Consider the following 25,431-nt stretch of genomic DNA (forward strand, 5'->3'; position numbering starts at 1 on the left):
AAGGGGTTAAAAATAGAACATGTCTCAGAGGCCACAGCAGGTCAGACAAAATGGCATTTGTCTGATGTGGGGGCGGGGGTGGTGAGTGGACACCAGAACCCAGACTTGAAACCTGTGCTGGAGGCCCCTCGGGGCCACCAAGCCAGCTCTGTGCTTGCTCTTCCTCCTGGTGCCCACACAGCAAAGAAGCGCAACTCAACGGTGACAGGCCCTCCCCAGGAGAAGGTTGGGCCGGGAAATGAAGCACTTTGGGGTCAGCAAACTGAGCAAACACCTGGGTTGTAGCACATGGCTAGAGTCCAGGAAAAGGAGAGGGGCTGGGGTAGCCGTTCCCCACATGGGGCCACAGGCTTCCCCTTAAAACGGTTCATGCAGCATTTGGGGGTCCAGGGGCGATGAGTCCTTCTGCCCCTGGCCGGACAGGGCTTTTCAGTTCCGGGGAGAGGTGGAATTGGCCGGGGGGAAGTGCCTTTTTCTGTCCTGATCCCTCACCAACTGAGGCCTATCCGGTGTGGCCTCGCTGGGGCTCATGCCCCTGGTTCATGTGGCTTTGTCCTTTCCTTTTGGTGATGGCAAATGAGGGGCAGGCCCCCAAGAGTCCCTCTCCTCCCAGAGGCACAACAGATGGGACACTGAAGAGAGGCTGGGACGAGTCCTGGGAGGTCCTATCCTCTTTGGGAAGGGAAGGGGGAGTCCATTTCCAGCGTATAAAAAAAAAATTAATCCCTGAAGTCATGAAGAGTGAAGATCCTTTTTTTTTTTTTTTTAATTTTTTTCCTCTTTTTTTTTTATTTCTTTTTTTTTCCTCTTTTCTGTGTTTTTTTTTTTTTTTTTTTTTTTTTTTTCTGAAAAACTTTGTCTTGGAGATGTTGGCCCCAGGGGTCCAAAGTGCAGTGAGGGGGAGGTGGGGAAGGGACTTGGCACTAGGCGGCCTTAGGTGCAAGGCTCAGGCTCCTCAGATGGACGTTTCATCGCTGCTGCTTCCGGCAGGCAGGCAGGCAGGTGGGGCGGCAGCGGGCAGTAAGGAGCGGTGGGGGCAGGATAAAGCAGAAGACAGGATTGGGGCATGAGCGCAGCAGGGGAGGGAAGGGAACTTCAGGATGAAGGAACACCGGCCCAGGGTTAATGCAGGAAGTTAAAGAAGAGAAATCTGGAGAGGCAGGAGAGGAGAGTGGCAGAGAAGGCAGACAGAGGGTTAGCTGGAGCAAGAGCGGACAGTGAGCAGCTTTCACCAGAGAAAGAAACAGAAAAGCAGCCCCAGCTCCCGCCCTCTCACGCTGCCCGGGTCGGGCTACCGCACATGAAGCCCCGGGGAAGTCTGGTATGCCCCCAACAGAGCACCATGGGATCGGGACACATGAGGGAGCTGGACTCCGCTTCGCCCATCTGTCTCTCAACATGCCAGAGTGGCCTGGTGAAGCTCAGAGGCCGATGGGACCCAGCCAGGACCTCTGTGGGTAACGCCCTGTCCCTCCCACCCAACCCGACTCACTCGGAGCCCGAAGAGTCCTCATCCACCGTGCCTGCCTTGATGCTCATGGCGATGGGCATGACCCCGTTTAGCTGTTCCTGGAGACTCTGGCGTGGTGGTGGGCGGGGGGGAGGTCCATTCCGACTGCCCTCGCTGGCTGAGGAGCCCCGAGAAGAGCCTGTGCCCTGCTCCAGGGGCAGCCTTAGGAGGCTGCTCTTTTCGCTGATGGTGGGCAGACCCTTCTTCTTGAGGATGCCTGGGGACAGGAAGGTGGGGGCCATAAGCTGCAAGGTGGGGCATCCCAAGAGCCCCAGCAAGAGGATGCGAGAGTGAAGCAGATGGGGGAGACCCCTCACTCACCCCTGTGGGGTTGGGTAGAAGGGCCTGGGAGGGGTCCTAGAGAGCCTTCCCGAGGCAGGGCTTCTCCGTTCTCCCGTGGTCGCCCTTCAAGGGGCCCGCTACCACAGCTCTCCTTGGCTGTGGTCCCAAAGTCTCCCGGCCAAGGGACCTTGCCAGACCCTGGACCCCCATCTGTCACAAAAAAAGAAAAAGAAAAGGGGAGTCTATGAGTCCCAGAGAGGGTAAACAGTTAGGACAGCCACCACCCCGGTTCTATTTTCCAAGAAGCTCTAGCCTCTTGGGCTTCCATGGCCCCCCAAAGGGTGCAGCCCTGGTGCTGGCCCACCCTTGGGGGTACTGTGCAGGGGCAGTCTCTCAGCTCCAGGACCCAGCAGGCTGTCCCAGCCCTGCTCGCCAGGGAAGGCGGCCTCCTCCTCCTCCTCTTCCTCGCTGTCTGATGAGTGGGTAGAAGCATAGGAACCACTCTGGTCATCTTCCAGGGACAGGTCACTGTCAGAGTCCGTGTCGGGATCTGGGAGGTCAGGGAGGGATCACAACTGTCCCACCTGCCCCAGCCCACCCTCAGCACAAGCCAGGCCCCTGCCCTGCTGGGCAGCCAGGGCCTTGTGTCCTCACCGTGTTGCTGGTCTTGACCTTCCAGGAATAGGCCACCTGGGTCCCCTAGGCCGGGGGGGCCCTGGCCAGGGTTCATCGTGGACTCCTCCCTAGAAAGACAAGACCAGGCTGTAGGGGTCAGTCTGGCCTCTCTAGTTGGATTCTCAGGTCCCATCTTGGGTCCCTACTGCTTCTAATCTGAAGTGTGACCTGTCGGCCCCAGGCTGAGATACTCAGTTCCTAGCAACTGGCTGTTCTTGGTTCGAGTGTACAGTCTTTCCCTCCTTCCCAGCTCTTCCATTTCCAGGGCTCACCTCAGTAAGAAGGGGATGTAGCTGGGCTGGCTCTTGCCTGAGCGACTGGCACTGTGCAACGAGCCAGCTGAGTCTCCGTAAGGCTGGTACAGCCTCCCGTCTGCGTAGGGGCTGGGGCAGTTATAGGACTAGGCCGGAGACAGACAGGTCAGTGAGTGGCTGAGTGGGAGGGATTGGCCCCAGGCTAGAGAGCAAAGGGTCCCAGGAACTTGCCCCAAGCCCTACCTCCCCCACGCCCAGGGCTTCAAGGGGAAGGCCCCCTGTATGTTGCCTTCATCCTAGGGCCTAGCAGAGGTTGGTCCCAGCTAAGCCATAGCTGTGCAGCACTGAACACTCTAAATGCCCTGGACTTGTATAAGGGATTGCTGGTAAAGTGTGGTACTTGGAACTGCCTCCTGAGACTCTTCTGGGAGATGGGGAATTTATCAAAGTTCACGAGGAATTCTCAGGCACAGGATGTGCCACCTGACAACTGATCTCCTGCCCCACATCAAAAGCTCTTACACGCCTGTGGTAGCATTTCCTCCCAGGGCCACACACACCCCTTCACCCCTTCCTCCTAACATGAAGAGGTGCGGAGATGGGAAACAGGGTGCCCAGGCAAAAAGTACGGAGAACAAACTGGTTCCTTGGGCCTTCTTCCCCTTCTATCAAGACACCCCTGTGCTCAGACCCAGGCTCCCTCACCGAGGTCAGGGTAGACTTGGTGGTCAGAGCAGGGTCGGGACTGGGCTTTCGGCTGCAGGCAAACTTGAGTGCTTTCCGGACCTCCTTGCTGAGCACCACATAGGAAAGGAAGATGAAGGGGCCCTGGCAGGCAGAGACAGCAACGGTTGGCACGCTCAGGTTGATGCACTCAGCTCCAGGCATGCACCCTTCCGCTCAGCAGGGCGGGGCCAGGTACCTGGACACAATTGCAGGCAGCAAAGAGGTAGTGGAAGAGGAGAGTGTCGCTGTTGACGGAAAGCAGTGCCAGTAGCCACGTGGCGCTCAGCAGCAGGAGGACAGCGAAGGAGCAACGAAGGCCTGAGCTGGAGGGCGTGACAGTAGGTGAGTTTTGCCATGAGGTCCTCTATACCAGTGCCTGCCCTGTGCCCAACCACCTGCCAGTACTCACACGGGACCTTTCTTCTCGAAGCCCTGCCGCTGGGCAGTACAGGAGGCTCGAGCCGCCAGGATGTACAGGAAGACACTCATCTGTGCAATGGAGAGGTGGTGCATGAGAGGACCAGGGAGCAGTTTCTGCTCTGCCCAGGGGGCCCAAAAGCCTCAGCTCGCCCTAAAGGAGATCTGGAAAGCACTCATACCCTGCTCACCCCAAATCACTTCCCAGCACTTACCGAAACAGCAAAGGCCACTGGTCCGGCAAAACTCCAGATGAGCGTGTCATAGATGGAGAGCCAGCAGAAGTCAGGGTTTCCGTAGCCTTCAGGATCCAAGCCCACAGCTAGACCTGGGGCCCAGAGACAGTAGCAGGGCAAGGTGCTCAGGGTACAGGCGATTAAGGCTTCAGTCAAAGGTTCCCAGAGCCGGGTGTGTAAACTATGGAAGGGCCATCTGTCCATCCCACTCTCCAGGAGGAAGCCCAGCCCCTGACACCTAATACCAGGTTGTGTGAGTATAGGGGGAATGGAGGCTCAGGACCTGAGCTATGGGTTTGGTGTGCATGGCATGAAGGTGGACCCCGTGCGGCCTAGGGACAGGGATTCTCCAGGAGGAAAGGAATACCTGTGATGAAAGCAGGAACGCCCCAGCCCAGCATGTAGTAGAAACGCATGGGGCTGGCATTGACGTCTCGCACCTCTGTGAGGGCCCGGTACAGGTGTAAGGCCTCCAGTAGTGCCCAGGAGAAGGTGCAGAGGTACATGAAGTGCAGCAAGATGGCAATGACTGTGCAAGCAAACTGAAGGCCAGGACATTGATCAGGAGCCCAGAGAGTCAATACGAGGAGTCCCCCCCCCAACCCCCCGGAGGGGGAAGGGAGGCAGTGGAGAAGTTTGGTGTTGTGCGCCGCCTCTGAGGAAGCCCAGGCTATATGCAAGAACATCTGGGATTCTGGGACATTTGGAAAGAACTAGAGAGCAAACTGTGGGCCAGGGCCAGGAACTGGGCCCTTTATCAATTCATGGCTGTGGGAGCAGGGATGGAAGCAGGCCAGAGCAGGGTCAGCCAGGGAGCCTTGGTGGGGTGGGATGTTGGGAAGGTCTCTGGGAGAGGAAGTATCTTACAGGGAGGTCAGCCTGGTTGATTCCCAGGAGAAAGACCAACTGGGCCAGGCCCAGGGCAGCTGTGAGGTTGCGTCGGATGCCATGCTGGTTGGAGCGTAGGGCACGAAGGAGAGTAAGGAAGAGGAAGGTGATCGTCAGGGCAGCTAAGGTGACTCCAAGGGCCACGTATGTCAGGGTCTTCAGTGGCAAGATCTCACCATTCTGAGGGATGAGTGGCAGGGGGTCAAGGAAGAGCGGGGCCTGAGCACCCTGTCCTTGGTCCCCACCCACAGCTCCCTGTGAGTCCAACCTCTCGTCGGGACACATCCATAAGCACTGCAAAGCTCGTCATGTGGTTGCACTGGCAGCTGACGTGGCTCTCATTACGGAAGACAACTTCACAGCCTCGGGCGGACCAGCCACCGGTGCCGCTGACCCTGCGAGAGGAAGACAGGGTCAGGGAGGCAGAAGGGTAGGCAGCCAGGAGGCTGGACTCCGGGTCCGAAGCCATGGGGATAAGGGCAGTACAAGCTCACAGGAGTGAGTGGTTCCAGAAGACACAGATGGGCTTGGTCCGCTCCTCGGTCTCCAGCAGCCGGAACTGCACTGTGACCGGCTTGTCCAGAGCACGGGGCAGGAGCTCCTCATCATCATGGACGCTGATGCTTACCACGGGTGTGTTGATGACGGGGCGCTTGGGGACCCTGAAGACAGAAAGGTACACGGTCACCAAGGCGGCCACGAGATATCCTTATCCCCGGGAGATATCACATACGTCCACCTGCCTGACCCCAACCTCCCAGGCCTCGTCCTAGCCGCTTACCTCAGGCTACGCTTATCTGGGTCATAGTTGTGAGGCAGTAGTCCGGCCAGGGTGTGGTAGATGATGACACTGGCCACTGCCTCTCCCTGACTCAGTTCTGGGTGCCGCCGCTGCCGCCGTGCCAGCTCCTCGGTCTCCTGGGCTTCGCCGGGGCCTGCAGGCCTCACCATGGGCGGTATCTCTGGAAGTAAATGCTGCTTCGCTCAGCTGGCCCAGCCCTCTGTGCCATCTGTGTGGGCGCCCCGTGCCAGGCCGTTACCCCAGCTGACCTCTGAAGACAGACTCTGGCAAAATGACTGTGGTCTCGAGATCTGGGGGGCGCTCCCCACCTAGGGCCTCGTAACGGGGCAGCTTGGTCCCGGCAAAGTTCCCCTTATCCAGGCGCACGACAGAGATGACTAGAAAGGAATATGGTCGCAAGTCACTCACCAAGTGAGGCAGGCTGGCCCTGAGCACGGCTCCCCTTTGGAAATGGGGGCGGGACTCCCTCCACAAACCTCTCCCTAGCCCAGCGCCACCTCACCAATGTTGGGTGTGACGATGGTGAAGGGGCTCAGGTAGGTGTGTCGCATGTTCTGGGCGAGGGCGCTGGCGTAAGCCTCATAGTGCTGCAGCAGCCAGGCGGTGCCACCCTCTGTCTGCTGGATCAGCTCCCAGTGCCTCTTGTTGGCTGCATCCAGGAGGGCGCTGCCCACCCTCAGCAGATTCTGGAGGTGGGTACGGTCACAGTGGCATGTGTTTGTGGTCAGCCTCGAACCAGGTTCCAGCCTGTGCTGGCCTGCCCTCACCCACTCTGTCCCTCCCTCAGCAGTCCTCACTGCCTCCCCTGGTATCATACTGCCCGCTCCCATCACGGGTACTCTGCCCCTAACCCTTCCTCCACACTCTAAATCAGAGCTACCCTGTGTGCCCTCCCATGCCCTTCTGGTTCCCTGAGAAGACTCAGCTCTTGGTGTAACAGGCAGGGCTCTGCTTCAGGTCAGCCCACGCCCCAAGTTGCCTGTGCCACGCACTGGACTCCTGATACTGGCAGGGGCAGGTGCCCTGAATCATCTGTGTTGCACCACTGTCATGGAGGCCTCGTGCCAGGGGCGAGGCTCCTTACAGTGGAGGGGGATCCCCCTCTGTGCCCCAAGATTGCCAGGAGCAAGGTCTCTCACTGGGCCCCACGATGCCTACTTCAAGCCCCACCTCAGTGAAGTGCACATCCTGTGTGGCGGACAGCCCAAAGCCCCGCTGGGCGCTCTCATGAGCCAGTAGACGAGTGGCCAGCTGGTAGGCCACCTTGACATCGCTGCCAAAGTAGCCAGAGGTGTGCTGGGTGGCATTTCGAAGGAGCAGGGCTAGCCGCTGGGAGCGTCCTGAGTCTAGGCCTGATTCATTCCGCTGCAGCCGCTCAGCCTGGATGGAGGGCCAGGAGGGCAGAGGGTCAGACAGGATGCTGGGGGTTTGGGGATCGGAGTAAAAGGGCCTCAAGAGGTTGGTGGGGAAGAGGTGGCCTCTGCAGGTAGGAGCTAAGGGGAGACAGGAGCCAGGATTCGGAAGTTCTATTTCCAAAGACAGGGGTGTGAAAAAGAGGAGAAGGTGAGGTGTTGACTTACAAAGCCCTTTAGCTCTGAGAAGGTGACCGAGGTGCAGTTGAAGAGGTTTGGGGAGAGCCATCCCCTGTGCTCATCACAGTGGCGCACAGCAGTCCCTGGAGGAAGGAAGTCAAGGCGGCTGGGCTTAGGGAGACAGGGGAAGCCCCGAGATCCCCCCGGAGCATCTCATGAGCCACACAGGAACCGGCGGCCCGTAAGAAAATAAGAAGACGGCTGTGCAGAACTCTAGAGCCAAAAGAATGTCTGCAAAACTAGCACAAAAGGCCACAGGGGGCAGAGGTGTGTAACCTCCGCCACTGACCACCAAGATATCACTACCCCTCTCCACCTAGCCATGCACTCTGCTCCCTCCCCCCATGAATTCTGCTCGTCACTAATCTAAAGGTCAGCATAGGCCCCCATCTTGCGACTGGATCTCTTGGGATGGTACCCAGAACCCCATATTGTTCAGGACGCGGTGTAACTGCAATTAGCCGAAGGAGCCCCACAAAATCCACCTCTGAGTTTAGCCCCCAACCCAGTTCCCGGTGCATGCAGAATTGTCAACAGTTGTGTTTGGCTTGGACATAGGCGCTCTGGGTCAGCCTAGGTTGAGGGGTGAGGGAGGGAAGGAAGGTGGAGACTTGGAGTCTCTAGGAGCTAGAAGCCCTGGAAGTGAAGCCCCCAGAGCTCCACACTGCGGGGGAGGGAGGGGGCTCGCCGACTCTATTCCTCTGACAGTGAGGGTCAAGTCTTCCGTATCACACTGCGGTCCTTTAAAACCCACCGAAGGAGCCTTTGGGGCAGGGGGCAGCAGCAGGCAGCCCGAAGCGCGTGCGGGGCCACCAGATCCCAGCCTCTATGGCTCTTGGGCAGCTGTCATAATTCACTATGGAGAAGAACATGTGGTCACCTATGAGCAGCTCTGCCCAGGCCCAACCTTCCTTCAGTGTCCCCAGCCCACTGCCAGCCTCGCTCTCGGCCTCCTGGAATGCAAGCCCTTGGCAGAGAGCGAGGAGGGAACCTCCCTGTCCCAGAAGCCCTACCTTCACAGCCATTGGTGGTGACCTCAGCGAAAGGGTTGTCACAGCGATCACACTGACGCCCAATGACACCCGGCTTGCATGGACACTGGCCATCCTCGGGGTCACAGACTCGGGACAAAGAACCGGTAGGGTAACAGTCGCACAAGAGGCAGGTGGGGCTGCCAGGGGGCCGGTAGTGATTGTCCTAGGAGGGAAGGGGAGGGGGCATCGGACCAAGGTTCCTTTCCTGGGTGCGAGGGGATCCTTCGAGCTGTGGCCTCTCTGGGGAGTCTCCCCCTACCCTGGGTCAACATTCTCAACAGCTGGTAACGTCTCGGAGTTGGACTTCTCAGTGGGAAGTCAAGCATTCAGGACAGGCTGCAGACAGCCCCTACAGCTAGTTCAGGGCTCACTGACTCAGCCCGGGTCCCGGGTCCCCCTGCACCCAGATATGAGGTGCAAACAACCACTTGCCATGGCCAGTGAGATGGCAAAGGCACAGGGCCCTAAGCTCTCTGGAGGAAGGCCCGTCTCCTCTGCTTTCTCTTTAGGGCCAGAAGTTACGGGGCAGGGTGCCACAGCATTGGGGGAGGGGAGGAGGGGCTCCTTTGGGACTGTCACCTTGCAGTGGCACTCGCCGCTTGTCTTGTTGCAATCTGGGTCAAAGCCTTTGCTGACATCACAGTTGCACGGACCACACGTGGGGTGTCCCCACCAGCCACGGGGGCAAGGCTGGTCGACCCTGTGGAAAGAGCCCCAAGCAGGCATGAGCCCTCTCTGCCACTGCCCCTCGTCACTTGGTCCCTTCGGCCTCGGGTGAAGCTCAGCTGAGCTCTAAGGGCTCACTCAGAGTGACACCAGGGGTAAGCCCTGACCTACCTACCTGGTCTCACAGTACGGCCCAAGGTAGTTGGGTAAGCACTCGCAGGTGTAGCCATGGGGTGCGCTGGGTTTCCGGGTACACACAGACTGGTGCTCACACGGGTTCAGGTCGCATACGTTCGTACAGTTGTCACCATAGTAACCTGGGATGAGAAGGACCAGAAAGGTTCAGTCCCATCCTCAACAGCATAGCTCTGCCATCTAATCACTCTTCAATGACTTCCTTTCACTGCGAGCGCTGAGCCGGAGGGCTGTACCCTTGAAGTGTAAAAGGCGATGGCTCAGAGACGTGACCGGCTCCAGGTCACATGTTAGCGACAGAGTGTGACCCCCGGCTGGGCCCCCGCTTCCTAGGATCCTTTAGCATACCTGGATCACAGCTGCAGGAGTAGCTGTCCCAGTCATTGCTGCAGTAGCTGTTGGCAGGGCATGGGTTGGAGTCACACGGATCTGGCCAGCTACAGCCCGGCTCCACGTTGATGCTCTCCCCACGGCTGGGCTCCAGAGCGCTAATGCCCTCGGGTGTCTCGCTTACCCTCACACCCTGGGGGGGGGGATAAGGGCGACATTAGCCCTCGGTGGAGCAGGGCTCCAGGGAGGGGTGGGATGGGAGATGAGGAAAGGAGAGTCACCTGCAAACAGCCCCGGAAGCCACGGGCCACACCGCCGGCTGGCCCCGGCACTCCCCCGACTGTGATATTGCTCAGGTGCAGGCCGTGCAGCCGAGGGCCGAGATTACCCTCTGCCTTCTGTTGCCCATAGTCAAAGGACAGGATGGCATGACCAGGGCCCCCGCTGGCTCCCAGAGCCAGCTGCGCATGATGCCAGTCACCGTCATTGGCCCGGCCTGGCTCCAGACGCAGAGATGAGGCCTGGAGCCCTGTGCCCTCCACGCTTAGCACTACGCGGCCTTCCCGAAGCTGTACAAGAAGGGGGGGGCAAGAGCAGACCACCTCAGTGGGCTCTTCTTCCGCTCCTGTTTCCTCAGTAACCACATCCGTTCTACTGCCTGGCTGTGGCCAGAGGAAAGGCTGCCTTTCCCCCTTATAACCAATAGATGGCAGTGCTGACCTAGCGAAGGGCCCCAGCCACCTCTTCCGCTTCCCCCAAACCCTGCTCAGCCGCTCGAGTCCAACCCCCAGAAGGATCCTGCTGCCACAGCCAAGCCGTGGCTTGCCACACTCCCACGTGCGCGACTGCGTCACCTGCAGGGTAATGGTGCTGCGCCCCCTGGTGACGGCCTGCAGCAGGACGCCGTCTGCCTGGCGTGTGCGGAACATCAGGCTGAGGTGCCAGGGCTGAGAGATGGGCAGTGAGAGGCCATGCCAAGCCACGAGGCTGCTGCCCAGGAAACGCTGGGGATTGGCCATTTCTAAGAAGGCAGATGAGAAGTGACTGAAGGGCAGAGCGGTGGGGTAGGAAGTGTGGCTCCATGAGAGATGGGGCCTTTCTTCTCCTCATACCCAATCCCCTCGCTGCCCCGCCCTCCAGAGTGGTTACCTGTCCCCGGCCCGCCCTACATTGTTGTGCCCAGGGCCTGTCTCTGACTAGGCCCTTTGTCTCCTGCCTACCTACTCCTAACTCTGCCCAGACACGCTTTTCCACCCACAGCCCTGCCAGTGATTCCACTCACAGAGCCCTGCCCAGAGCCTGCCCCAGCCCTGCCAGTGATCCCAGACAACTGACAGCACCCAGGCCCCAGACTCTGGCAGCTGCCACTCCTACCCTGGGCACAGCTCTTGCCCCCGAAGCCTAGAGGACATTCGCAGCTAAATGCATCCCACTGGTTCACGCAGGTGCCACCGTTATGGCAACTGTTGCTGTCACACACGTTCTTCTTTGTGGGGCAGCCTGGAATGGAGAGAGAGGGACTCAAGGGCACCTGGGCTGGGCTCTGAAAACCAACAGCAGCGACTGGAAGACCACACAGGCTGGCATTCCCATGCCATGCATAGCCACTTCTCTTGGCACTTGGTTTCCAGCCTTGCCCCTACCCCCAACTCCTCGTACCAGGCACGGTGCCGTTGTTGGCGATGAAGTCGGCCATGTCTACGTGCCGGCTGTCCACTTGGAGGCCCCTCATGCAGCCCACAAAGTGTCTCATTCGAACAGGGAAGTTCTCAGGCAGATCTGGCACCCCACCCAGCAACAGGGGTCCTGTCAGGTCTAGGGACCTAGGGGAAGGGAAATGTAAAGACACATGAGTTTAAGTTTATGGTTTTTCTCTCGCCCCGTACCCTGCCACTAGGCCCAAGAGAGGGAACACCTGGAAGGAGGCCAAGAGGTCCTGTAGGACAGTGCCCAGGCAGTAGAGGCACCCCAATATAGGTAGGTGTGCTTTCGGCTCACACCCCTTCCCCTCACAGCCCACCGAGGCCTGACTCTAAGTCCCCCACACTGAACAGTATACGGGAGAGGTTCATCTGAGTGGTTCCCGCTCCGGCGCCCCATTCCCTTGACCTGCACCACCCTCCTCTCTAGCTTCTGGCCTTCGCTCCCTGCTTACTTCTTGCTGCCTCCTTGGGTGCCCTGGGCAGCACAGGAGTAGTTGCCCAGCATAGCTCCAAAGCGCAGAGCCACCCCAGTGTCACAGCCATCCACGGTCACCACAGCAACCTTCTGCTCAGAAGGGCCTTGAGGAAGCCCTGTCTGGCCCAGCAGTGGCTGTGGATCAGAGAAGGGAGGCGGTAGACAAAGAGCCCAGCACAGACGCCAAGCTTCACCCCTCCACACGCCTGCACCCACGATCAGGGACCACCCAGTGGGATGGAAATGGTCTGCAAATGGCACATCCCTCCCTCTTCCCAGGCACTGGGAGAGCTACGGCCTGCCTTCCCCACCACTCACGCTACCAGCCAGGGCTAGGCAAGCACAGATGCCAAGAACAGAGGAGCCTCTCACTCCTCTGTCGCTCACCCACACCCACCTTGTTGTAATACTTCAGCTGTACTGTGTGCCACTGGCCGTCACTGACCCCTCCAGGCACGAATGGAGACACAGTGGTGATGGATTCCCCTAGAGAAAGGACCAGGCGAGCTGGGTCACAGGGAGAGAACTGGGAGTGGCCGAGAAGTGGGCATGTGTGGGGATGGAGGCCAGATCCGGGTTTGACTGGGAGTGGTGGTGTGTGGCTTGAGGTCAGAGGTTGGGAGATGTAAGATCTTAGGAGACGGGCAAGGACACGAGGCACTGGGCTCACCTGCAGAGAAGGTGAGCTGGACCTGCTCCTGTATCACCTCGAGGGCCACGAAGTCATGCTTCTCATTGAAGCGCCCATTGTACAGCAGGAGCCCATTGCGCTCCTTGGTAGCAAACCTGTATGGGGGGGTTGGTCATGGGGCCAATGGGGGCACCTGCCTGTATGCCAGTACCCCAGACACCTAAGCAACACCAGAGCTGACACTTTGGCTAAGGCTACAGAGCTAGAAGGCAGATAGTGAACCCAAACAAGAATCCTGGCATCTTGGCTCCCCATCCTCAAGGGTAGAGGAAGAGTGCCAGGCAGAGCCCAATGGTGAGGACAGCCTGCTGGCCACACTCCAACTGCTCTGTCAGCCACGGCTCCCAGTACTTCCATTGTTCTGCTACCTCACAAACCAGGACAGGCGGCACCCCACACTCTCACAGGGCCCTGCAACCCCAGGGCCTGGACACTCACGAGAGGGCCAGGGTGAAGTGGAAACGCTGGCGCAGGCCGCGGAAGGTGATGAAGGAATGGGCAGGGAAGCTGCGTGTGGTCACCTGGCAGAAGGGCTTCTCAAAGTCCCCGGATGGGCAGTCACATTTGAAACCTCCCACCAACAGGTTGACGCAGGTGCCCCCATTCTTGCAGACACCGGGAGTACAACGGCCCGAGCGGGCGCTGACTTCACAGTGCTCACCTGGGGATAAAGGACGGGCAGGGTGAGACCCTGGGAAGACAGCCACTGAAGGCCCCTGCCTGATTATAGTTTCCATGTGACTCCCTGCCAACCCCGAGCTCACGTGGTAAAGGCTTGGCCCTGGCTGGGGGAGCTACTTTAGGAGGTATTGGAAACATCAGGAGGAGGAGGATAGCTGGAGCAAGCGGGTCACTGGGGGGGGGGGATGCCATAAACGGCTACACCTCACCCCAGGCCCCTTCTCACCTAGGCGAGCAGCTTTGCTCTGCCTCACGCTCCTGGCACCTCCATGTTCTGCCTGACTCGCTTATAGCAAGGGACCAGCCGCTAGAACTGAAACCACAGAGACCAAGAGACTAAAATAGCCTTCCTTGTTTAAGTGGTTTCTCTTGGGTGACTCCGGTGATGAAAAGTCTAACACTTCCCTGGTGATCTCTCCTGGAACCCCTCCCAGACTCTCCCATGAGGTCTCACTTCCTCCTGAGTGGCTTTCTTCTCTGAAATTCACAATACACCAGCCCCTCAAGGTGCTCTTACTGGCCCATCACACCAATCCCACTGCAGCTCCGCATACGCTGTTGCAAGTGGCTTGGCGCTCTTCAGCCCTTCCCCACACCTGCCAGGGATCCTGGCGCCAAGGCCCTAGCCCCTGGAGAGGCAAAGGCCAAGAAAGGAAGGATCTAAAGGACAGCATAGGGGCTGTGCCGGCCCCCACCTTTTTCCTCCCCCTTTCCCACCGGTGCTTTTGTTCCTGTCAGGCACGGGATCAGCTTTCTTCCCTGGAGATCTGAACAGGTCCCCACTTCTATTTGAGTTATAGGTTGGGGTCGATGGTGTGAAGCAAGCTGGGGCTTCCCTATGCACAGAACCTTGGGGTGTGAACTGAGGATCCCTATGCACTGGAACAATGCTGAGAGAGTGGGGCCCCGAGCCTCGGGACGGATGAGGAATCAGAAGAGTGAAAACTCAGATATCAGATGGGAAAATCCACTCCCTTCTCTCCCTCCCCATTCTGATGCTAGAGATAGGTTCTCAGTTCCTGTGCCTAGTGACTGGCTCTTGTTTCCATGGAAACTGTTGTTCGCCTACTCTAAGGCCCCTTCCCCATCCTCCTGGACAAAGACTCCCCTCCCGTCTCCCCCCACCTCCCAGCAGCAGCACACAACAGTCAAGTCTGGCAAGTTCTGAGCAGGAGGATGCAGGAGGCACTGAGCCTGCCTACGCTAACTGGCAGAGCCAGTGGGCCTGGGAAGGAAAGAGAGCAAGGGAGCTGAGGAGCAGAAGGGCCTACAGGGTGGGGCAGGGTGTGAAGAGACCTGCAGCCACAGGCCAATAGGGAGGCAGAAAAGGAGCCATTCTGCTCAGGGCTACCCAGGCACAGTGTCCTGGAACTCCCATAACTCCAGCTTCTCAGTGCCTTCCTCCAGTTCCTGGGTGGAGAAAGTCTGGCTACAAGTTAATGAACGGATTCACTCAGCATTATGAATGCCTGGTCCTGGGCCAGCAACACCTCTTAACTGGATCAAGTCACTCATCCCAGAACTTCCTCAAACAAAAGCCAGCCCTTACCACACAAGCTGCTTTCTCTGCGCCTCAGATTATTTACATGAATCCTCACAAGCAACTTCTGACCTAAATAAATCGGTCATCTCCTTCTTAAATACTGTGGGAAGAGAAGCTAGGTAACTCGTTCATTTTCACACAGCTATTAGTGGCGAGGCCGGGACACAAACCCCGGTGCAGGACTGACCTCAATTACACAGCCTTAGTGGGTGTGTGTGCAGGCGGCATGGGCCAGCATGGGTGTGGGTGTGCGGGCTCCCACAGTGAGCAGAAGGCTCCTCATTCTGACTTCCTAAGCAGGCAGCTGTCAAACAGCAAGCAGGATCTAAGAACGCCGGGTGCACCTCCACGCTCTTAGAAGGAACGGGGGCAGACCCATCATTAGCCTGTTTTGTGCTCGGTCCAGAGCGTCAGCCCTGCAGGGCCGCCCCCACGGTCCCTGCCTTAGGCTCACCCGTGTAGCCGTCGCGACACAGGCAGGTGTAGCCTCCCTCACGGCTGCGGCAGCGCCCATGGGGTCCACAAGGCCTCGAGTAACAGAGGTCCACCTCGGTCTCGCAGTAGTCGCCTGTGAAGCCCGGTGGGCAGCGACAGCGCAGACCCCCGACCGGGTGGATGGGCCGGAAGAGCACGGAAGAAGAGGCGATGAAGGGCGCAGAGGAGTCGAAGCGCAGCACGGACACGCAGCGCATGTAATTCTCGCAGGGCTCTCGCAGGCAGATGTTGTCGTCAAAGGGCAGCACGCGCTGCGCTGAGATGGCGGTAAGCAGGCTGCGGTTGAGGTACAGGCGCTCCTGCAGGTCCTCGGAAGGCAGAAAAGGCGGCCCACCCCCGGGCCCTGGGGGCTGGCCCACTGACAGGCTCACGTTGAGGATGTGGCCGCCAGGGGCATCAGTATCCCTCTGCACATTGAAGACCACCACGTGGTCTGGGGGTGTGGCCAGTGTGGCGGCCACGGCCTGAATGAAGAGTCCCAGCAGTGGTGACAGGAAGCGCTCTGGGGACATGTCTTCCAAGCGCAGTGTGATGCTGTGTGTGAGCATCTCGTCTGTGATGATGGTGACACGTAGTGAGCACTGGGCCGTCACACTGTGGACGCCGTCTGAAGAGAAGCAACATGGATCAACATCAGGCTCGGGTGGGCGCAGCAGATGGGGCAAGCAACAGAAGGGTCAAGACACCGACCCTGGCTTAGAGCAGAGGAGGGAGTGGGCCTTGTGTGCTAGCACCAGAAGAGGAGCCATGAAAAACGAGCGAGGAGGAAGGAGCCCCAGGCATAGTGGGTGCAAAAAGGCTAAAATCCATCCCACACCCTGCAAGGTACCCAAGAAAACCTTTGATGTGTTACTGTGGACAAGTCACTCCTTGAGGGGCTACCCCAAATTGCTTAAGGAAATGAGATATTTTTTAAACTGCTCTTTGCATATTTTCCCAATATCCTTGGCATGGTGCATGAACTGCCTTCCAATGTTTATGCCCCGTGTCCCCCGAGACCAGTCTCTAGGTTCCTATACCCCAAAGCTGTGTTTTGGCTTCCTTACTTTTGCAGAGGGCCCGGAGCACCATAGGAGACTCCCTTCTACTCTGTACATCTCCATCCCACTACAAGCCTCTCATCACGCTGCAGCAGGATGGGAGTGGAAGATGAATTGGGTCAGTGGGCCACCAGTCCCCCTTCACGCTCAGCTCCAGACTGCTTCCGTGCAAGCCTGCTGTCCCCATGGCAACAGCCCTCACACAAAGCCTTCCTCCCACCCAACTCTGGGCAGCCTGGGGGACCCCACCCCAGGAAAATCCAGCTGAGCCACCTCAGCCAGTGCTGCGCCACCCACTGCTCCAAGATGGAGAAAGGGCGAGCGGGGGGGGGGGGGGGGGGGGGGGGGGGGGGGGCCGGGGCGGAAAGGGGGGCCGGGGCGGCTTCCACGCGGAGCCCCCCCCCCCCCAGGCTGGTCTCTCTGCCAGCACTAGGGCCCCTTGGTTGCTCATCACTAACTTGGCTCACCAAGTTGTACCCAGAGGTCTGACTGCCATCCCCCCAGGCAGCACACTCACTTATAAACAGCTAAGTACTAACACATTCGAGGGTGCCTCACCCCACCCACGCACCCTACGCTCAGAGGTGCCACACACACCTGAACGTGTAGACACATGGGAATGGACTTCGTTGAGATTGAAAATGGAAAGTGGGCCGCAGAGAAAGGGAAGTGGGTTGGGATGATTATAGGGAGTGTACCTGTTTAATACAATGCCTTACACACGGAGGGTACTCAGGAAAAACCAAGATGCTGATGAGAATCCTTTGGACACAAGTGTCTTGAAAACACGACAGCAATCCAGGTGGTGGTTTGTAGACCAGGCTTGGCCTCGAACTCACAGAGATCTGCCTGCCTCTGCCTCCCCAAGTGCTGGGATTACAGGTGTGCACCACCATGCCCAGCACGCTTTTAATCCCAGTACTTGGGAGGCAGAGGCAGGCAGATCTCTGAGTCTGAGGCCAGCCTCGTCTACAGAGCAAGTTCCAGGACAGCTGGGGCTACACAGAGAACCCCTGCTTTGAAAAAGTAAAAAAGAAAGAAAGAAAAGGAAAAAAAGGAAGGAAGGAAGGAAGGAAGGAAGGAAGGAAGGAAGGGAGGGAGGGAAAGAGGGAAAGAGGGAAAAAGGGAGGGAGGGAGGGAGGAAACACAGAAGCAGATGCTCCAATCAGATGCAAAATATGGCATCCAAGTGGGATAGGTATGGAGGCAGTGTTGCTGGGACAGAAGTAGAAAAGAAATATGGGACTGTATTTTGTATATGTCACACTTCAGGTGGCTGCTGCCTAGGGCGGTTAGCTGAGCCAGAGCATACTGAAGGCGGGCACCCATCTCAGCTGTACCCTGGGCCCCCTGTCTAGCAGCCCTCCGGTCTCATTGCTGTGATCTGCTTGCTCTTACTAACAAGCCTGATGCCATGGCCGCTGCTCACCTCTGCACCTCCTGCTCTGCCCAGGGTACCAAGACAGGAGCCCACAGTCCTCCAAGCACTCTAGCCTGCCTGTAGGTCTCCATGGTGATCAGTCCTTTGCCTCCTCCTTTCAGAAGGAAGAGGCCCAGGCCTGGAGCAGGAGCTGATGTCCCAGCCCAGTGTTTTCTGGATGGGATGTCCCCTCCAGACAGAAAGCAACACAGGACTCTACACACAGTGCTCCTGGACCAATGAGCAAGAGGATCTTTGCTATCCCCTGGCCCTGGGAACTGGCACTCCTGCACATTGTCCGCCACCAACCCAGGCTCTGTCTGTGCCCCTCTCCCCTCGTGTTTCTGTTGCTTCCCATCTGGCCCACCATCTGTGGCCACCTGCCCCTCAGCTATTGTCCCCAACCCAGCAACCAACCCCTTGCTCTTTCTCCTTCTTCTTTGTCCTTCTTCCCTGCCTTGACCTGGGTCACCCTTCAGGTGCAAAGGCAGGTTGGAAAGAGGAGTGAGTGGGGAGTCGCCTGAGTTGTTTTAGTCAGTAGAGAGAGCTGGGGTACGCTCTGAACCAGGAAATACCACCTGGGTCTAGGCCTCAGTCAGCTGTACCCGGAAAGATGCCAGAATCAGACTACCAGGCCTTCCACTTCTGGCAGAGGCTCTGCTGTCTGGGAGGCGAGCAGGCCTTGGGCAGGTTCTCCTGTGTGTCTAAAGAAAGAGCCAGCCGGACCATTTGGGCTGCAGGAGCCATCAGGCCCAGGCTGGGGCAGTTGCAGCCAGAGGGGTGAAGGGAAGACAGAGAGATCTGAAGGCAGAGACCAACAGGGGAAAACAAAGACCCAGGAAAAGAGCCAGCAGTGGAGGAAACAGGGGAGAAGGAAAGAGACACAGGAGCTTGGGAAAAGGTGACAGACAGGCAGTGCAGGAGGGTCCCCATGGGCAGGGTGGGAGCGAAGGAAGAGACAAAGAACCAGAGAAGGAAGACAAAGGGGCAGTGGGCGTCAGTCCCCCTCACCCAGCCTCCTGAACTTTGGGGTTGCCTTGGTGACTGACTCTAAGGGTCAGGGCTGATGGGGGAGGGAAGGCAAGGGGAGAAAGGCCAGCCACAGTGGCCCCAGGTGCCGCCCCAGCCTTTCCCTCCACCCTAGAGGGTTGAGGGTTGAGGCTGTGTGCCCTGGTGAGGAAGCACAGGCTAACGGGGCTGTCCTCCACACAGCCCCTAGGTCTCTAGCCAGATTCACTACTGAGGGCTGTGGGTAGAAGGCAGGAAGAAGAGGCCTTTCTTCTGCCTCTAGTGCCAGGCACAGATGAGGGTGCCCCTGGCTTCCTCCTCCTGGAGGAGGAGACTGAAGCTTCAGGTGGTTCAAAGCCTGACCCCATGGTCTTTGAGAGCTCATTCTCACTGGTCCTCACAGCCACCTGAGGGGTGGGACCAGGAAGTATCTGTCCAGTCAGAAGTATGAGCAGGAGAGGGGCTGAGGTCATCTTCCCTTCCCTGATGTGTGAAGGCGGCCTGCAGTAGGATGCCTGGGCTCACCCCTGGAAAAATCATTCACAGTCCCTTCCTCCTTCACCCCAAGTCCCAACTCCCAGGCTCAGGAAAGTGTTTGGCTACTGGGTCTGCCTCCCCCCCAACCTTGCTTCTTTCTCACCCTCAGAACTGACAGAAAAGATGGGATACTGTCACTCAGTCTTTCTTTGCTTCCCCAAGACCTGCTGTCTGGGGAGTCTGCAGGCTGAGCGCTTGACCAAGCAGCAGGAATGCCCAGTCTGGGTTGTGGCCAGGCTCCCACACCCCTAGAATTCTCTTCTCTCCCCACCAAATCAGGGCCCTGGAGTCTCTGCCCTCAAAGCTCAGTCAGTAGTCCTGGTGCACTCTGATCCCCATGTCTGTTTTCCTAAGACTGGGCCATCATGGTCAGCAGGAAAGGCTAGCGCCCCAAGAACAGCCTACAGGGAGTCTAGGGGCCCAGAAGGTCCATCTGCTCTGACTTCATTGCAGCCCCTCCCCCAAGCCAGACCCCAACCAAGACCTCAGGACAGTAGGGTCTGTTTGGACAGAGACAATGAGCTCTGGCTTTACTTCCTGCCTGGAGCTCTGAAGGGGGAGCCAAGGCTGGCTCTTTCTGCCTGGAGGGGAAAGAATGCTCTAGACACAGTCCGCTTCAGTCGATTCAGCAGCTCTACTGAGGGCTGGAGGGAGAGAGAAGGGGACAGCAGGGTCCTGACCCCTTGGTGGAACCCTGTGTCCCTGTAGCCCTCTGAACCTGCCAAAGGCTGTGTGAGATCACAGGGCCATCCTAATGAGGGCGAGACAGGGGTGCTGAGGGGCCAACATGCCTGTCTCTCCCAGCCAAGGTCTGCCCTCCCCCTCCCCCAGCTCCTTTGGCCTTCCAGGCTTCCACGCGCCCTTTTTTCACAATTCTTGGCAGCCATAGTCAGGCTGCCAACAGTCTCACAACACTTCCCCCACCACGTCACAGTCTGGTAGGCAGGGGGCAGCCAACCAAAGCAGCCCGGCCCAGCCAGGGGCAGCAGGCGGAGCCTGTGCCAGCTGCCAGGACTCCCGGGGTTTCTTCTCAGGCCGATTTCTGATCTCTCAGCCTCTTAGCTATCCACAGGGTAAGAGGGTTGAGTCACCAGCTCCTCCTTGGGTGGCACTCTACCTCCAGTGGCTGCCCAGGCCTCCCCCAAGGACTATTCCCACCCCGCCATCACTGGGCATCTGTCTTACCTGACACCAGCACACTCATGATGGCTTCCAGGGGCCGGTTGTTGTCCAGTGCCCGGCTCAGCCTCAGCTCTCCGGTGGAGGCATTAAGGAGGACCAGGCTGAGTTCGTTTCCTCGCTCAAAGCTGTATGTCAGGCTGTCTGAGATATCAGGGTCATGGGCAGGCACACGGCCTATAGCACCCCCGGGGAAGCTGCTTGAGCGGTTGGTGACATAGTTGTTGAAAAGAATCTCAAAGTTGCCCAGCACTGGTGGGTTATCATTGCGGTCAAGGAGGCGGACATGGACGGTAGCCCTGCTCACCAAGGGAGCGGACGTAGCCTGGATGACAAGGACATATTCAGGCCGGTCCTCATAGTCCAGATCTACCAGGGCCGTCAGCTCCCCCGAGAAGATGTCCAGCTGAAAGACCTCGGGGATATTGCCCTCCACAATCTGGTACATGATCTGGGCATTGGTCCCTTCATCTGGGTCAGTGGCTGTGACCCGGGCCACGGCCAGCCCGATGGGGCTGTTCTCTTCCACAAACACGTCAAACTCATCCTGCTCAAAGACGGGGGGATTGTCATTCACATCCAACACAGTGACCGTCACTTCCATGGGTGTGCGGGCTGGAGGCATCCCCTTGTCCACCGCATATGCCCGCAACACGTACTGGGCCACATTCTCACGGTCCAGCCTCCGCAGTGTCCGCACGATGCCTGATGTTGACTCCACAATGAAGTCACCATCTCCATCATCACCCCCTTGGAAGGTGTAGAAAACCCTGCCGTTGAGACCAGAGTCACGGTCAGTGGCCGAGATCTGCAGGACGCTGGTGAACGGCGGCACATCCTCATAGACGCTCCCCTGGTAGGAATCTCTTAGGAACTGGGGGGCGTTGTCATTTACGTCGTTCACCAGGATCTCCAGGTAGGTGGTGTCAGACTTCTGGGGGATGCCGTTGTCCCGAGCAGTGATGGCCAGGGTGTAAGACACCTGGTCCTCATAGTCCAGCTCAGCCTGGGTGGTGACAGCCCCCGTGTCAGCGTCAATCCGGAACTGGGGAATGCTGTCCTCCATGAAGTAGGTGATTCGGGCGTTCTCCCCTGTGTCCTCGTCCGTGGCGCTGATCAGTACCACCGTGGTGCCCGCCGGTCGGTCTTCGTTAACGTTTACTGTATAGTGGGAGCTCTGGAAGACGGGACGGTGGGTGTTGGCGTCTGTGACATTCACCACGACCTGAGCCGTGTCCTGCCTCGTGCCATCCGAGGCGGTCACCGCCAGCACGTACTGCCGCTCGAGTTTGTAGTCCAGCGGTAAGGCAAGGGAAATCAGCCCCCCACCACTCTGGCTGGTGATGGAGAAGCGGTTGCGGGTGTTGCCGCTGGTGATCTGGTAGGTGATCACGCTGTGAGCGTCACGGTCCACGGCGGACACCGTCAGCACGCTGGTGCCCACGGCTGCGTCCTCGTTCAGCCGCACGGTGTACTCCGGTTGGGTGAAGGCTGGGTTGTTGTCATTGACATCCAGGATGGTCACGCTGACACTGGCTGAGGCGGTGAGGGCCGGGGTGCCATGGTCCCGGGCTTCTACACCGAAGCTGTAGAAATCAACCTCTTCCCGGTCCAGCTCGGCCGCCACGGAGATCCAGCCTGTGCCGTTGTTAATGGTGAAGGGGAAGTCGGGCCCGACTCCAGCCAGGCTGTATTCCAGGCGGGCGTTGTCCCCGGCATCGGCATCAATCGCCTGGACGTGCAGAACTAAGTAGCCTAGAGGGACACTCTCTAGGACAGTGGCCTGGAAAGGGGTGCTGACAAAGATGGGGGCGTTGTCATTCATGTCCAGGACTTGCACCGTTACCAGACCGGAGACGTTGGAAAGTGGGGGCCGGCCACCGTCCTGAGCCCGGATCCGCAGGGTGTATTCTTTGGTTGTCTCATAGTCAAGTGGGCTCACCACATCCAGGGCCCCAGTCTGAGCATCCAGATAGAACTGTCCCCGAGCATTGCCACTCATGATGCTATAGTGTACCAGGGCGTTGCTGCCCTTGTCTCGATCTGAGGCTGTGACTCGGAGAACTGGGGCCCCTGGGGTCACATCCTCCCGCACCTGAACCACGTAGCGCTTCTCGCTAAACTGGGGCGCATTGTCATTGTCGTCTTCCACCGACAGGAAGACAGCAGCCGTGGAACTCCGTGGGCCCGGGTCCCGACCCTGGTCACTTGCCTCCACCGTCAATTTGTAGGATTCCACCTCTTCCCGATCCACAGGGCCACGGGTCCTGATCACCCCAGAGCGAGGATCAATCTCAAAGACTTCGGAGGGGCTGCCTCCAGCCCCCTCCAGCAGGCGGTACAGAATGTTGGCGTTAGGAGGGGCATCCCCGTCGGTGGCCCTGACTGTGAGCACCTCATAGCCAACCTCCAGGTTCTCCCTGAGGCTCTCCTTGTATTCTTGCTGCTCAAACACAGGGTCATGATCGTTGGTGTCAGTCACTAAGATGGTAAGTGTGGCCAAGGCACTCCGACGCGGCAACCCGTGATCCTGTGCGGTGACCCTGAAGACATGGGTGCTCTTGGTCTCACGATCCAGCTCCTCGGCTGTGGTGACTGTACCAGTGACCGGGTCCAAGGAGAAGAAATGATTGGAGCGGCTGTCGAAGAGGGCATCCATGGTGTACTCAAGACGACCCGCCTCACCCTCATCTGGATCGATGGCTCTTAAGGATGCAACAGAGGTACCAGCAGGCTGGTTCTCAGGCACTGTGGCCTGGTAGCTGGGAGGCTGGAACTGGGGAGCTGTATTCACATTCCTTTTCCTGCGCCCACCCAAAGATTCCTCTGGTGAGCCTTCCCTAGCCCTGAGCCCCGGGGCCTGTGCCAGCTGGCAAGACTGGCATCTGAGCCGTGGGGCCTTTAAGCAAGGGTGCTCTTGAGGCAGGGTCAGCTTGCCTTGCGGAGAGAGGTGTCCTCCAATACCCAGGAGACGGCAGCTCCAGGGGCAGCCTTCAGAGGATGGCGGAAGAGGGATATGAGCCCCTGATTCCGGACACCAAACCCTCAGGCCATCGTGGTGGGGCACCAGGTGGCCAGTCAGCTCAATCCCCGAATCTCTGCAGCGGCTGGTGTAGAGCCAGAGGTTCGAAGCGGAGGCTGGGCAGAGCCAGCCCGCGGGGGCGCAGGCCCCAGAGGAGCCGCGTCCCCCGGACCCGAGGGAACGACAGGGCCCCAATTGGTCTCCCAGTAGCGGCGAAGGCGGCAGCAGCAGCAGCCACAGCAGTAGCAGCGGCGGCGGCGGCGTTGGGAGGGGGGCGCTGGCAGCCCGGCTCCGCATCTCTCCCCGCTCCCGGCCAGCCGGGTCAACAGCCGCGGCGGCTCTTCCTCCGGCTCTTGCCGGCCCCGCCGCGCCTCATGCCCGGGCCGGGGCGCCGGTCCCCGGGGGCCACCTGGACGTCCCGCAGGGCCTGCACCCAGCTGGCTCCGCGGGGCCGCGCGCCGAGCCCCACGCTGCGCCGGGCTCCCACCGCTCTCCAAGGCCGGCCCAGCTCCCGGGTCAGCGCGACCACTGCGGGCTCACGCCGCGCCTCCACCTGCGCTCTGGGCGCTCGCCACCTGCCCCCGGCGGCCGCGGGGACCTCTCGGCTCGGCGGGGTCCCCGCTCCCCGAGCCCCGCGACGTCCCCCTACGCCCACCTGCGTGTGCGGGGCCGCGCGCTCCGGCCCGGGCCCGGCTGCCAATGCCCGCCCTGCGCCACCCGCTCGAGCCCCGCGTCCCTGCCGCGGCTGCTGCCGGTAGCCGCGGTCCCGGGCCCAGAGCCGCGTCTCCTCGCCTCCCAGGCGGGCGGGCGAGCTCTGCAGAGCGGCCGCGGTGGCGGCGGCAGCTCATTACCATAGACCTGCTCGCGCCGCCGCGCTCTTAAAGCGGCGACGCCCAAAGCGCGGAAGGAGGTGGGTCCCACCCGGCGCCCTCTTCTGCACGGATACTCTTAAGATTCCCGCCTCTGGTAGCATTTTTCTTCCCAATCCATCGGACACGGTCTGGGCCAGTACTGGATCCCTACCGCAGTTTAAAGAGGAGTGAACAGTCAGAAGCCACACAGGGAACGGTAAGCATGTAGCGTTCTATGGCTAGTGCGCTTTCAAAACCGTTCTGAACGCCTGCAGGGGGTGCGTGGGGAAGACGGCACACACAGGCAACTTTCCAGTCTTGCCGTCCTTGAGAGCCCTCACTGCTGCCTCGTTCTACAGGTCCCGGGTCAGACAGAACTAAAAAGACTTTGCTCAACACCACAAAGTCCCCGCCAGGTGCCAGAAGTTGTGATCTCACTGGATGCTTTGGACAAAAAAAAAAAAAAAAGACTCCCTAAAGCTTATCGTGAATACATCTTGTGTACCACTTAGGCAGTTGGGGGGGGGGGTGAACTAGAAGGTCCAAAGCAGAAAATGTGCTAACACTCTCAGATTCCTAGGGCCAGGGTGAGTTGGTTCCAGAGGACCCAGGCTTCCCGGGTCTTAGGGCTTGTGGCTCCATCAACTTCTAGTTAGGCCTCTAGTCTGGAAAATTGGCCTGCCTTCTTTTTCTTTCTTTCTTTCTTTCTTTCTTTCTTTCTTTCTTTCTTTCTTTCTTTCTTTCTTTCTTTCTTTCTTTCTTTCCTTCTTTCCTTTTTTCTTTCCTTCTTTCCTTTCCTTTCTTTTTTCCTGAGACAGGGTTTCTCTGTGTACCCTTGGCTGTTCTGGACTCACTTTGTAGCCTAGGCTGGCCTTGAACTCACAGAGATCTGCCTGCCTCTACCTCTCTGAGTGTTGTGGCCTTTTTCTTTTTTGTTTTTTCTTTTTAAAATTTATTTATTTATACATATGAGCACTCTATTTGCATGTATACCTGAATTACAGAAGAGGGCATCAGATCCTATTATAGATGGTTGTGAGCCACCACGTGGTTGCTGGGAATTGAACTCAGGACCTCTGGAAGAGCAGACAGTGCTCTTAACCTCTGAGCCATCTCTTCAGCCCGTGGCCTTTTTTCTTAACCCTCTTCCCTCCCAGATCTGCTGTCCTTCAACCCACA

General features: G+C 58.7%; 1 protein-coding gene across 3 annotated transcripts; it reads right to left on the reverse strand.

The window, feature by feature from the left end:
* Nucleotides 1-828: 828 nt before the first annotated feature.
* Nucleotides 829-24,105, reverse strand: Celsr2 (cadherin EGF LAG seven-pass G-type receptor 2). 3 transcript variants are annotated; one of them, XM_055618101.1, is made up of 34 exons: nt 20,386-24,010; nt 15,155-15,802; nt 12,915-13,137; nt 12,456-12,571; nt 12,183-12,271; nt 11,763-11,920; nt 11,267-11,430; nt 10,982-11,107; nt 10,462-10,628; nt 9,889-10,176; nt 9,626-9,800; nt 9,258-9,399; nt 8,996-9,116; nt 8,396-8,579; nt 8,137-8,238; nt 7,371-7,465; nt 6,961-7,170; nt 6,293-6,476; nt 6,039-6,167; nt 5,770-5,950; nt 5,483-5,650; nt 5,257-5,383; nt 4,968-5,168; nt 4,468-4,642; nt 4,080-4,192; nt 3,857-3,936; nt 3,644-3,770; nt 3,427-3,549; nt 2,740-2,867; nt 2,447-2,535; nt 2,157-2,342; nt 1,832-2,002; nt 1,493-1,727; nt 829-1,150 (listed from the first exon to the last, which is right to left on the reverse strand). In XM_055618101.1, exons 1-34 carry the CDS (start codon nt 23,696-23,698, stop codon nt 1,123-1,125), a joined length of 8,766 nt encoding a protein of 2,921 aa, XP_055474076.1. In that variant the 5' UTR covers nt 23,699-24,010; the 3' UTR covers nt 829-1,122. The 3 variants fall into 3 exon arrangements, with proteins under 3 accessions (XP_055474076.1, XP_055474077.1, XP_055474078.1); XM_055618102.1 differs by lacking the exon at nt 2,157-2,342 and having other exon boundaries at nt 20,386-24,105; XM_055618103.1 differs by lacking the exons at nt 829-1,150; nt 1,493-1,727; nt 1,832-2,002; nt 2,157-2,342; nt 2,447-2,535 and having other exon boundaries at nt 2,787-2,867; nt 3,859-3,936; nt 20,386-24,105.
* Between the last annotated feature and the right edge of the window lie 1,326 nt (nt 24,106-25,431).

This window comes from Psammomys obesus, unplaced genomic scaffold, assembly GCF_907164565.1.
Source record: "Psammomys obesus unplaced genomic scaffold, mPsaObe1.curated_primary_1811, whole genome shotgun sequence".
Taxonomy (NCBI): Eukaryota; Metazoa; Chordata; class Mammalia; order Rodentia; family Muridae; genus Psammomys; species Psammomys obesus.